Source organism: Chionomys nivalis, chromosome 1, assembly GCF_950005125.1.
Source record: "Chionomys nivalis chromosome 1, mChiNiv1.1, whole genome shotgun sequence".
In the NCBI taxonomy this organism is placed as follows: Eukaryota; Metazoa; Chordata; class Mammalia; order Rodentia; family Cricetidae; genus Chionomys; species Chionomys nivalis.
This window is the reverse complement of record NC_080086.1, coordinates 15,875,035-15,889,110: the sequence shown is the minus strand read 5'-3', so window position 1 is coordinate 15,889,110 and position 14,076 is coordinate 15,875,035. Positions and strand designations below refer to the sequence as shown.

Below are 14,076 nucleotides of genomic sequence, written 5' to 3'. Positions count from 1 at the left end.
ACAGGGCAAATTTTCTGTGAAGGGTATCAGCAGGTACATGATAAAGATTATGAAACTCCTGAGCGAGCTGCAATGGGTCAGCTGCAACCAGAGCCATGGCTCTAGTAGCTTGATCAGCTTTGGCATTATTCTCTGACATAAAGCCAGGTAATAAGGTATGTGCCCTAATATGACCAATATAAAACGGATTATTCCTCTGTAAGATGTAATGTTGAATTTGCAGCAAAATATTAGATACTGGGCTCGTCTGGCGAACCGAGGCAACTATCTCAAGCAAAGAGACAGCATTAACCACATACTGAGAATCTGAGAACAAATTAAAAGGCTCCTGGAATCTCTTAAAAACTTCTAACACCACCAAACATTCTGTGGCCTGGGGGCGTGCCGGGCTGGTAGCTGAAAACCTCCGGTGGTCGATTACCCACCACCATAGCACCTTTCCCTGATTTGGACCCATCAGTAAATATAGTCAAAGCTCCCGCTATTGGTCTTAGGGAGGTCACTCGGGGGAAATAGATCAAGTTATTTTCTACAAACTTAGGATGGGATGTTTAGGGAGATGATTATCTATGATATTTGGAAAAGCGCAGACCAAAAGGGCCCAATCGTCCATGGTGGCAGCCAAAGTCTCCACCTAATCCTTGGTATAGGGTATAATTAATTTGTCAGGCATTTTTGCAAAGGAGGACAAGCAAAACCTTATGCCATTTAGAGCCTGAACAGCCACCAAGTTGGGGTAATACCTAAGTGTTTTTGCCCCAATGGAATTGCCATGCAACCACCATAAGGGCCTTGTTTGCCACAGGACCCCTGTGGGTGAATATCTCATCTTTAAGATGCACAAGAGAATAGGCAAAGAGGGATCATATCGATGTAATTGAGCCTGGGATAGGGCTTTCTCAACCTCTTGCAAGGAGTGCATGGCTGCAGGTGTCAAGGAGCGAGGGGAAGTTACTTCAGGATTACCCTCCAGGATGGAAAACAAAGGCAACAGCTCAGACCGAGGTATGTGAAGATACCCTCGGATCCAGTTAATATCCCCAAGCAATTGCTGAAAATCATTAAGATTTTTTAAATGCTGAGTCCATATAAGAACTTTCTGGGGATGAATGGCATCGGAGAAATAATAGATCCCAAGAATTTCACTGTCGTAGAACTTTGTACCTTGTCAGGGGCTATGGTTAACCCATATGCCTCCAAGGTTTGAACTGTCTTTTGAAAAGCATTTTCAAGCGTCCGTTGGGACGCTGCTGCCAATAAGATATCATCCGTGTAATGAATAATTCTAACAGAAGGGTATTGTTGCCTCACAGCCATCGAGGCAGAATCCACAAATAGCTGACACATAGTGGGACTATTGGCCATTCCCTGTGGGAGAATTCGCCATTGAAAACGGGCATCTGGTTGCTCATGATTGACAGAAGGTACAGTGAAAGCAAATCTCTCCCTATCTCATGGGCATAGAGGAATGGAGAAAAAACAATCTTTAATATCCAGGACCATGATAGGCCAACCCCTTGGCAATGCTGATAGCAATGGGAGGCCTCTCTGGGTTGAGCCCATAACTTGCATCTGACTGTTAACGGCCCTCAAATCATGAAGTAATCTCCATTTTCCTGATGTCTTTTTTACAACAAAAATTGGGGTGTTCCATGGAGACACGGATGGTTCAATATGACCTAGTAATAACTGTTCTTGAATCAATTGTCTACCAGCTTCCAGTTTTTCCTGGGAAAGGGGCCACTGGGGTACCCATACTGCCTTGTTTGTTACCCATGGTATGGGCAAGGATCTTATAATAGAAGCCGACATGTCAGTGGCCCCTAGGAAAAACCCAGTCCCCTTCAATCGGTTTTGCTGGCTGGCAGAATCGGTTGGGGTATACCTTGAAGGCACCTCCCCAAACCTTGTGAGGGAACAAACCCCTGCTGCCGCATCATATCCTTGCTTTTTTCTGAAAACTCATTGGTTAATCTGAGCTTGAGCTGCTGTTGGATGTCCCTCCCCCATAAGCTGATCGGGAGATCTACCACAAAAGGCTAGACTTTTCCTTGTCGGTCCTCCATCCTCCAGGTTAGTTCTCTGGAGCTTATGCATGGAGTCCGTGCATATCCCAGCCCCTGTAAGGACTGGGAGGATTGTTGCAAGGGCCATTGTTTTGGCCAGTCCTGGTTTCTGATAATGCTTCAGTCTGCCCCTGTATCCACCAGGCCTGAGAAAGTCCTTCCTTCAATTATCAACTGTAAAACAGGCCTATTGTCCAAGGCCATTGATAAACAGGCAAGATCAACTCTAGTAGAGCCTGGACCAGCACTCCCCCTTGATGTGCCCGTGAAGGGAAACTTCTCATGCTGAGAAGGCAAAATTAACAATTGTGCAAGCCTATCGCCAGGGGTGATAGAGATGACACCATTGAGAGAATAACAAAGGAGCTTGATCTGCCCCGTATAATCAGGGTCAATAACTCCTGGAAGGACAATCAAACCTTTCATTGTGGATGAGGAATGCCCCAGGACAATCCCCACATGGCCCCGTGGCAAGGGGCTGGACATGTCAGTCCCCAATATCTGGACGCCTACCTCCGGGGTCAGTACCATTCCGGAGGTGGCACAGAGGTCCATCCCTGCGGAACCGATGGTTGCCCTCCGGACTGGTGGGTTGATCCTACTGGGTTCTGGGCTGGAACTGAAGTCTGAAATGCCCCAAATATTTTTGGGCCCCGGGGTTGAGGGCCCCTCATCCCGTTTTTTGACTCAAGATTGGAAGTTTGTGGGATGGGATGGCCGTTAATGTCCTTAACTGAACGACATTCATTAGCCCAATGCTTTCCCTTTTTACAGTGGGGACAAGTACCAGGCATACGTGGGCCCAGTTTCACGGCTGTTCCTGGTGGCCCACTGCCGTTGGGGCAGTTTCGTTTAAGGTGCCCCAACTGGCCGCAGCGAAAACACCCTTTTCCTTTATTATCATGGGCTGACTTTGTGGCTGAAAGCATAGCGGCTGCAAGTCCTGCATTAGTCAAGGGACCCCTGATCTCTCTACAAGCCTTTATCCAGGCATCCAGTCCCTTGTGCCTGACCGGTGCTATGGCTCTCTGACATTCCTTGGTACTTTGTTCAAAAATAATCTGCTGCACAAAGGGCAAGGTGTATTCAGAGCTGCCAAACGTTTTATCTGCAACCTCCATCATCCTAGCCACAAAGTCTGAAAACAGCTCCACAGGCACCTGAATAACTTTGGTTAGATTGCCAGCTACCTCCCCCTTATTGGGGAGTGCCTTCCAGGCCTTGTAGTGAATATCACTTATCTGCTGATAGACCTCTAGAGGGAATCCAACCTGGTTGCCAGCGAACTGTCCTTGTCCTAGAAGCATATCAGCTGTCCAATCATGATGACCATTTTGAGCATTAACTCTAGCCTGGGTATGGGCTCTATCGGCAACCAGAGACTTGAAATCCAGAAACTGTCCCCGAGTCAAGCAGGCCCTAGCCATCTCTGTCCAATCTGTAGGTGTCAGCACCGAGGTGCAAAGTCTGCGCAGGAGGGCGATTGGATAATCTGCAGTAGCCCCAAAATCCTTAACTGCTCTTACCAGATCTTTCAGTTTTTTATATGGCACTGGCTCATACCACCTATGATGGGTGACGGGATCCTCCATCACCGGGTATGCTGAGGCTAAGCGTGCCCAAGTGCTCTGGCTAATATAATGGCAACCCCTTCCTGGTTCAGCCGCTTGTGCACCTAATGGCAGTGCGGAGGGGCGAGACACACCCTCCATCGGTGCGTGAGCACCGGGTGGGTTATAGGCTGGGGGACGGTGATAGTCCCACTCATACCTTTCTTCCTCATACTTAGCAGCCTCCTCCTCTAACTCCCCCTCTTCCTGTGAGCTGAGTTCATCGTCCGACAAATTTAAGTCAATGAACTCTGTGAGGAGTAGGTAAAGCCGGTTTTTCTGCTTTTCATCCCCTTCCTCCCGTTGAGGGTCCTCTTGAGTTTCTTCTCTAGGTATACCCTTTATCTTGTTATCCTTTTCCTTTTTACTATCCTTTTTTATCTTTATTCTTTTCTGTCTAGACCTGCCTAAGTCCCCCCCCTTTTGAATCCAACTCTGATAGGCTGTCCTGGTGTGCTTGCAGTGCCCTCCTCCCTTCCCTGCGCAACCAAAAGCAGCACAGAAAAACAACAATCATGAGGGCCACAAAGATCAAGCAAAACACCTCAGGTGCAACCCCAACAATCATCATACCTGGGAGACTCACCGACGTTGCCGCTCCGCATGTCGAGTTCTGAATCCTCTTTGGCCCCTCACTCGGTACCAAAGCTGGTCCCAGTGTCCCGGGTTTCGGCACCAGTTGCGGCGAACTCCCTGACCAGCAGGAAAAGACGACCACCAGACGAGGATTCTTCCCAAATCACGCTTTATTGGAGCCTCTTGGTTGAAGGGAGAGTGGAAGCGAGGGGCCCCTGAGCACCAAGCAGTGGCTGCTTATATAGGGGGTAAGGGAACGAGTCGTGCCTGGATTGGCTGATGCGCACCTGCCCATGCTCCTGGCACATCATCATCACTGCACATGCGAGAGGCATGGTTCCACTGCATTGCCTAATATGGAGCTGTCCACCAAGCGAGGCTGGGGCCAAGCGCCATCTTGTAATGGCGGCCACTCGAATCTGCTCCCAGCACTAGGGCTATAGAGCAGCACAGAGCAGCTACGGGGGTCCTCAACAGCATGAGCTGTGTGATTCATTTTATTTAAAAGGTCTTTTTTATTCTCCAAGACCTGCTGGCAAGCCCTAAGTGGCATGTGTAGGTTTGAAATCCCCCGATTAGATGTATCTGTCAATCAGGACAACTTCCGTCTCTCCCTTCCTTCCTTGCAGCAAGCGCTAGTTGACTCCTTTGCATGCAGCAGGTGGTGAACCTTGGATCATTTGCTCTTGGATGCTTTGGCCTCTTCCCAGTGCCTTGTTCCCTTCATTCTGTGGAATAGCCTTTCAATGTCCTTTCTGAGCTTTTCCTGGTTGCTTGTCAGGCGGCTGTTATTGCCCAGGACTGAAACAAAGGCAATCAAAATTTCTGAAGGAGCAAGACACAGGGGCAGGAGAGCGGAAGAAAAGACCAGGTTTGCAGAAGTCCTGTTGAAGAACAGAAGGACTGTTGGCAACAGGGTGGAGGAACCTCCGAGATGTGAGTCAGTGGCCGTCTCTTATCCCTCTCTCTTTTCACAAAAAGGCTGGGAATGTAACTCAGTGGCAGATGACTTTCCCAGAAAATACGAGTTCTAAGGTTCAAATCCTAATCCTTCCCTATCCCCTCCTCACAGAGTCACACAGTATGGACTATGGAGCAACCCAGAGAGACTATGGGACACTTAGCAAGAATTTCTGACTGCTTACCTTGCTCAATTGCCTCCCTCACCCTGTCTCGGTGCCTGATTGTCTTTCCCTCCTTCTGCCAATGGTCAGGACCTATTTCACCATATCTCAGGGTTGGGGTGGGGAGCTATTTTTTAGTCTACTTCACCTCTGACCCTTGGAGTGATGGCTCCTTAACAATGGTACCCGTGTCTAGCCTTTTTGTGACATTTCTCAATATTTCTGTTCTTACTGCTAGCCAGCGCACCCCAATGCATTCGCAACTTCCCTTCCTTCCTTCACAGGTGATATCCACAGAATCTCCACTGAGCCCCTCCCCACCCACCCCACTTTTCACAGTATGGGATCGATGTTGAAGTTGGCTTCTGCTCTTGCCTTTGACCAAATGTCCCATCAGCATGGAAACCATCTGGGTCTTAGTTTCCTATTTTTGAAATGAGAATTGTAGTGGCATTTCAAACATATTTTAATAAATAAAGACTGCCAGAAGATTGAGAGTAAAACAGTCCCACTGGTCAGCCCTACAGACCAGATTATGGTAACAGACACCTTTAATCCCAGTAGCCACAATGACACACACCTTTAATCCCAGTAGCCACCCTAGTTGCCATAGAAGCTGGGTGATGCATGCCTTTAATAACGGTGGTGCATGCTTTAATCCCAACCCTGGAGAGGATTATAAAATGGGAGGAAACAGCTTTCAGAGTCAGGATCGCCATTTCAGACTGACATTTCAAACTGTGGTTGAGGTCAGAGCCAGTGGCTGGCTGTTTTGCTTTTCGAATCTTCAGGTTGAACCTCAATTTCTGACCTTGAGTTTTTATTAATCGTGCTTCAGAGAATGATACATAGTTCCATTTTTTTCAGGACTTGTGGAGATGGAGAATCATGTAAAGTGCTGGCCCTCATCTGACTCTAGAACAGTGTGACTTTCATATTAACACGCTTGGGTACTAGTGTTAGTGCTAACAAGCATTGGGTACTAGTGTTAGTGCTAACAAGCATGGGTATTAGGTATTAATATTAGTACAGCAAGGCTTGGCGTAGACTTCTCTGGAGCCAGGTGCTGACTTTGCTTCTGTGTCTCTCTCTGTCCTTGGTTAGATGGTTCTTCTAGCGTGGCGTTGATCAATAGGTCACATTTTATGTGCAAATAACGTTCCCTGTTCCCACGAGCGAGAGATGAGGGCAGGTTCCAAGCTTGTTACAGGCAACTCTGGACCCCTTCTGGACCTTCCTCACAGTCAGAGAACTGATGAATGCTGGAATTTGAGGTCCTTCGAGATAGTTAACTCACATGGAGAATCAGCAGACTGAGGGAAAAAAAAGAATCTGACAGGCCAGGTTCATGTTAGAGCCAGCGGCAGCACAAACCAGAAGGTATTTCTCTTAGCTCCTACTACAGTGGTCTTGCTACCCAGCTAGTCTATCATATGTATGCTCTATCTCTCCCTTCCCTTTCACTTCTCTCTCTCTCTCTCTCTCTCTCTCTCTCTCTCTCTCTCTCTCTCTTCCTCTATCTATCTATGTGTCTATCATCTATCATCCATCTCTCTTCTATCTCTCCTCTATCTATCTATCATCTATCTATCTATCATCTATCTATCTATCTATCTATCTATCTATCTATCTATCATCTATCTATCTATCATTTATCTACTTATTTGATAGCCATCCATCTATCTATATAACTCTTCATCACTATGTCACTTTTTTCATTGCTATGACCAAATAGCATGGCAAGAAGCAAATTAAGAGTAGACGTGGTAGACCTGGCTCAAATTTGGAGGTTTCCATCCACCAGCACAGGAAAGGCATGGTGGGGCATACTGGGCGTAGCAGTGAGAACACGTGGCCATGCTGTTGATACCATGGTAGACCAGAAGTAGGGGATGCCAGCCCTCTACTTGTTTTCTCCTTCCCCCTTTTGATTCCACCCAGTTCCGGTATTTGGGATGATCCTCCTTCATTCAGGGCAGGTCTGCTCCCCTCAGTTCGCCCTCTCTGGAGACATTCTCACAGGTACATCCCAAGGTATGTTTCACTAATTCCTCAGGCATTTCTTTCGTTTTTAATGTCTGTGTTTAGGTGTGTGTGCACACACACACACATGTAGAAGCCAGGGAACAATGACAATGTCAGGTCTCATCCTCAGACATGTTATCCTCTCTCACTGGCATTGAGCTCAACCAAACAAGTAGCTGTCCGTCAAGCCCCAGAAACTTTTCAATTTTTTTGTTTTTGTTTTTATTTAAGACAGGGTTTCTCTGTGAAGTCCTGGCTATCCTGGAACTCACTCTGTAGATCAGGCTATCCTCATATTCCCAGAGATCCATCTTCCTCTGCCACAGGAATTCTGGGATTAAAGGTGTATGCCACTACCTCCTGGCTGACGTTTCTATTTTTTTAACCCCACCAGTGGTGGTAATACAGTGGTTCACCACCACGCCCCGGTGTTTTCACAAGGGTTCTGGAGCTCAAATTTGGGTCCTCATGTTTTTAAGGCAAGCACCTTATGGACTGAATTCTCTTTCCATTCCTGAGTCATTTCTTAGCCCAGTGGACTTGACAGTGCGGATCACTGTCAGCACCATCCATCACCAGGGCCGCCGCCACCACCGCCACCTGAGTTAGTTATAAAGAGTGAGGTGGCTTCACATACTCTTTCCTATGCCTTTTGCAAGTACGGGAACTGCCCACATAACTGTCCCATCAGCACTTTTCATCGTCTGTTTTCCAAGGTTTCAAACCCCATGGCTGTTGTCACAGGCCAGTTCTCCTGGCTAGTCTGTGAAGCTAGTCTGTTTCCCAGAGCGTTTGTCAGCTGACACTCTCCACGGAATCCCCTGTGGGTGGTGAGGGTCTGAAACACTTTACCATGAACTTGTTTTTTCCCCAGGGCCCGAGACCAGCCTGATCCTGTAATACCAGCGAACACTCTAGAGAACGAGAAGGACCTTAAGGCAAGCAGAGCCACGCCCTGCTTCTGTCCACGCAAAGATTTCTGCCCTCAGTACACAAGCATCAAGTTCCCCAAATTCCATTTAATTTCCTTGGCTCCTGTATTGAGTTACAACTGGGCCACAAGGGATCTTGGCACCAAAAGCCTGTAAGGAAAAGGCTGTTTGGTTGAACTTTGTTGCTTAGTTCTGCAGACATTGTAGGTTCAGATAAGGTTGTGGGTGGCCCATTAATTCTTTCTACATGTTGCTCTGAAGTGAACCTGAACTCTGCCACATCCTGAGATTCTCTGCTCTAATGATTCCCTGCAATAACGCGCGGCCATCCCCGAGTCCACGCCGAGCTTTCCCAAGAGCCATCTCTTCTCACTGCTTTTCTTCCAGCTACGCTTCTGGATGAATTGTTCAAGCCTCTTGGAAAGTATAGCCCCAAGGTAGCTGCTTGGAGGCATATGTGTGCCCTGTCTGGCTGATTACATGAGAAGATGAGAGAGAGAGAGAGAGAGAGAGAGAGAGAGAGAGAGAGAGAGAGAGAGAGAGAGCGCGCTTTGAATCTCATTCTTAAACAACTGAGCCTTTCACAGCAGGGGTTTCGATGAAAGCTGTGTATAGTTTCTTTCCTGCTACAGCATCCCAGCCAGCTTTCACTATCAGCTCCACACAGCCTTGAGTCCCCTGAGAGGGAGGCCTCTGCAGAGTAACTGCTGAGATCAGACTAGCCCATAGATGTGTCTGTGGGACACTGTCTGGATTGACGATTGATGGAGGAGGGCCCAATCCCCTGTGGGTAGCATCATTCCCTGACCAAGTAGTCTTGGGTTGTAAAAGAAGCCCAGCTTGAGCCCAAAGGCAAGTCAGGAAGTAGTTTCCTATGGTTTCTGCTTCAAGTTCTTGCTTGACTTCCCACTCTTTCTACCCTTAAAGATGGAGTGAGACCAGAAGTGCAAGTCAAACAAACACTTTCTTCCCCTATGTTGCTTTTGGTCATAATAGCAGTGTTTTATCCTAACAACAGAAAGAAAACTAGAACACTACTGGAGCTACACGTTTTGTGTGCACATGTGTACACACGAATGTGTGTGTGTAAACAAAGAGTCAGTTTAAAAGCTCCATGAAGTAGGGTAACATATTTGCAATGTTACCTCTAGGTCTGGCAGATACCTGATACATGGTAACCACCCAGTTTATATTGTCTGTTAGTCTGTCAAACATTGTGTCTGCATGCTTTCCCTTACTACATCAAATATGTCAGATAATGACTTACAGAGAAAATGGGTTTGCCTGGGCCCACAGTTCTGGAGGTGTCAGGCCATGGCCACTGCTGCTTTCAGGCCTGTGGTATTTCAAGCAGTGAATTATGGCCAGGGCATACAACAGAGCAAAGTCATTCATCTACCCCATAGTTCCATAGTTAATTAGTATTTTCTTTTCTTCTTTTTTTTTGTGAAAAATATTCCTGCAATAAACAACTTTTAGCTTTGTTTTGGCTTTTGGTCTCAGAAGGTCTAGGCTGTGTTCAGTCAGTCCTGATGCTGCTGGGCCTTCCCGAGGCAGAGCATCCTGGTGGGAGTGTATGGCAGGGAGCTGCTTTGCTCACAGTGCCAGGCAGCCAATAGTGACAAGGATGCAAACAGGAAGGAGGAGTTATACCATTCCTTTTAAAAGCACTCCCCCACTGACCCAGCTTGCACCACTAAGCTCCACCTCTAAAAGGTTCCACCACCCATTACCTCCCAGGCATGCCACAAGCCTTTGGGGCCATTCAACGTCTGTTCTCTTCCAATCTCTGAAATCCAGAACAGGCACCTTGAAGCCTCTCTGACTGCACCCATGGATCCTGGACAGAGGGCTACCCTTGAGTCCAAGAGGTTATTTCCAAGCTTTGGAGACTGTTGGGGTTCTTAACATCCATGTGACAAGACTAAACACAATTCAGCATGTCATTTTGGCCATTATAATCTCAGTATTCCATTAGTGAATCTAGTCAGGACAATCAGACAGGAAAAAGAAAGCCATCTCTATTCACAGAGGACACAATCTTTTGCACAAAAAAGTATTAAGCAAAACCAGGTGTCACGGTCTAGCCCTAAGATCTCAGCATTTGGAAAACTGTGCCTGGAGGACTATTGTGGGTTTTAGGCCAGCCTGGGCTACATAGCACATACCAGGCTAACATATCAAAACCCTGTCTCAAAAACCAAAACAACAAAAATCCCCACAGAACCAACAAGCATGTACATGACTATAACACCAGCACTAGGTAGATAGAGCAGGAGGGTCAGAAGTTCAAGGCTAACCTGGCCTACATGAGGCACTGTTTTGAGCAACAAAATAAAAACAATAACAAAACCTAGAAAACTTCCACCAACTAACCAGTCAAAGTAGTGAAACAGGATCCACCAAATGAGTTCCACAAGGTTTGGGGGTACAAGATCAATACAGAAAAAAAATTCATCGTATCATTTTTTTATTTTAATTTTATTTGACAATAAGTGAACAGAATTAACACAAGCAACTCCAGATTAGCTCTTCTTACACCAGCGAGAAGCAACTGACTTAGCAGGAATTGATTCCAGAATTTGACTTAATTGTCAATTGTCTGCCAGGCTGCAGCAGTGCTCTGTGACCAAGTGAAGTCTCTGGGTGTGCTGGCGGGAGACAGGATTTAAAACACATCTTGTTAGATGGGACCACCATGCACCAGCTCCTGATCAGAATGGAGGCGGAGGCCGTCATCACAGCTGTCTCTTCATAACGACGGACATTTAGCCTTTTCCTGTAGACCTGGTCTTTTTACTTGGCTTTTTTTTCTTTCTTTTTTCTTTTCTTTTTCTTTTTGCCTTCTCTACTCTTGGAGTTACTATTCTTTTAAAAACAGAGCAACAACCCTATCACAGTGGCAAATAGCCACCAGATGGAGCTTAAATTTGACCAAAATAAACTGGAGTCTTTAGGGCAAGCAACAAGCAAGAGTCACACTAAACTACTGCCCTACAACAGCCGGAGTCTCCCCTGTGCAGGGTGGGAGCGAGAAGAGAGAGACTTGTTACTCATTGTTCAGCCCCATGACACTGCAGGGGGGTGGCCAGGACTGGCAAGCGACTCCCCTATTTCCCAGACAGCTGCTTGTACAGCTTGGGTACATAATCGTCCCATTCCGCCTGGTAACACGTGCCGGCTACCGGGGCTCCCAGGTGATACTTCTTGCGGAATGCCGCCACCTTGAATTTGCCACGGTGGTCTCCTGACCGGTTGCTGAGAATGGGCTCGTCACACTTCAGTGGCTTGTCCTGCTCGTACACCAGCCACACGTAGCGATGCAGGCCGGTGCCACTGGGAGGCCCGGAACCCACATAATCCGAGAGGACCTTCCCGCTGCTGATGTCATTGCCCTTCATGTTGACCACCAGAAAATGGTGCCACTCCCTGTACTTGGGGTCTTTCCTGCTGGGAGCATCCGGGTCTGTGAGGACTAAGGTGTAGAGTTTCGTTGGGTCAAGGCCATCCCACGAAATGCTACTGGGTCTGTTCTTAACCTGGGTAGGCGTCAGCACTTGGCCCAGCTCATCCAGCTCCACCCCAGCGTAGGTGACCTGCAGGGGGTGTTGTGGCCGCTCATCCACCTCCTGTAGGCTCAGCGGCCCGGCCCACTTGCTGATGTCTGCAGGCATGGCGAGACGCTGTGGTGGCAGTTGGGTGCAAACAGCTGGACCCCACGTGCGTCGCTGAGAACGACTGGTGACCACGTGAGCCCTGTAGCCGCGGGAGCACACCCCTTTGCATACTTATATACCTCAATGAATGATCCAAAAAAAAAGGGGGTATTAAGAAATCAATTCAATTTTTTAAAGTTCTAAAATTAAAGAAAGATGAAAATAAGTTTGACAAAACTTATGAAAAGCATAGTGTGAAAAGTACAAGATATTGTTGAAAGATACTCAACAGGTTTTAAATAAATGGAAATCGCTTCATGCGTGTGGATCAGAGTTAGCACTTGCCAAGAAATACGCATCCTTCAGGATGGTGTGTAAACTCAGTGAAAAATCCTACCCAAATCTCAGCTTCTCTGTAGAAATTGGTGAGTTTGCAAGGGGCCAGAATAGTTCAAAACTAATCTTGAGAAAGAAAAAGTTGGAAGACACACATTTTTTTTTATGTAGAGTCAGCACAAAACAATAATAATTGCGGCAGTGGTACACCAGCGTCATGGGAGACCCAGGGGTCTGTGCACTGGTGTTGGATCCAGGTGAAGAGATTTTTCATCAGAGCACTCACCAGGGGAGAATACAGTCTTCAGTAAGTGGTTCTGAAATCACTGGACACCTGTATGCAACGGGATAACGTCGGGCCCCAACCTGGATACCAGGTACACGTTACTGCAAAGCAGAGCAAGGACTTAAGAGTAAGAATCCATAAAACTATTGGAAGAAAACATACGGCTGCATTTTTATGACTTTGGATTTGATAATGGGTTCATTCCAACTCTTCCACCAAGATGTGGGTTGATAATGGCTCAGTGGACAAAGGCACCCATCGAGAAGCCTCAGGACCCAAGTTTGATCTCCAGGACCCATTTGGTGGAAATTATTCTCTGCCCTCCACAGGTGTGCCATGGCAGACAAGACTGCACACAACACACACATACATACAAACACACACCATATTAAGTAACGTAACAAAAAAAAAAACCAAACAAATAAAATACACTAAGACATGAGCCCCAAAAGAAAAAGAAAAATTGAACTTCATTAAAATTAAAGTATATTCTGTTTTCCAAAAGTATTATTAACAATGAGAAAGGCTGAGCTGGACCAGGAAGATGGCTGGCTCGTAGGTAAAGATGCTTGCCACTAACATGACTATCTGAGTTTGGTCCCCGGGCCCCCGCATGGTTGAAGAAGAGAATTAACTTGCATAGGTTGTCCTCTGACCTCTGCACACATTCCCTTAACATCTACACTAAATAAAAAAATTCTAAAAACGTAATTAAAAAAAAACAAGAAAAGGCAACCTATATGTAAATCTTTTAAATTAACTAATTTATTTTTATATATCAGTCCCAGTTCCCCTTCCATTCTCTCCTCCTGCTCCCCACTCCTCCTCCCCACCTCCTACCCATTCCTCAGCGAGTTAAGGCCTCCCCTGGGAAGTCTAGTAGGTCTGTCCTGTCCCCTCCTTGAGGCAGGACCAAGGTGTCATTCCCCCCACCCCCACCCCGTGCCTAGACTGAGCAAGCTATCTCTCCACAGAGAATGGTCTCTACAAAGTTCACGTATTAGAGTTAGATCCTGGTGCCACTGTCAGTGACCCCACATACGGCCCAAGCCACACCCTTGTCACCTATATTCAGGGGACCTAGCTCGGTCCTAATCAGGTTCCCCAGTTGTCAGATGATGAGACCCTTTAATACAGTTCCTCATGTTGTGGTGACCCCCAAAATAAAATTATCTTGTTGCTACTTCATGACTGTAATTTTGCTACTGTTATGAATCACAATGTAAATATCTGGTGTGAAGAATATCTGATATGAGACCCCGAAAGGGGTTGAGACCCACAGGTTGAGATCCACCGCTGAGGTCTCTACAGTAGAGTTTCTTTCTCCGGACTCTAGGCGGGAGAGAGTCGAAGAGGACAAACAAATTTGAAACATGGCAGTGGTTTAAAGAAACTATGTTTCTGGAATCCACAAGCAGCTAGGCAACTCAGAAGATGCTGCGCTGCCTCTGCCCTGTTCTATCTC

General features: G+C 46.9%; 1 protein-coding gene across 1 annotated transcript; it reads right to left on the bottom strand.

Annotated features, from left to right (window-relative positions):
- Positions 1 to 11,443: 11,443 nt before the first annotated feature.
- On the bottom strand, positions 11,444 to 12,007 carry LOC130886721 (phosphatidylethanolamine-binding protein 1). Its single transcript, XM_057788807.1, has one exon. It carries the CDS (start codon positions 12,005 to 12,007, stop codon positions 11,444 to 11,446), a length of 564 nt encoding a protein of 187 aa, XP_057644790.1.
- Positions 12,008 to 14,076: the final 2,069 nt, after the last annotated feature.

What these genes read in the sequence shown, in the direction of transcription:
- LOC130886721 (XM_057788807.1), bottom strand. Translation starts at nt 12,007, where the DNA reads ATGCCTGCAGACATCAGCAAGTGGGCCGGGCCGCTGAGCCTACAGGAG.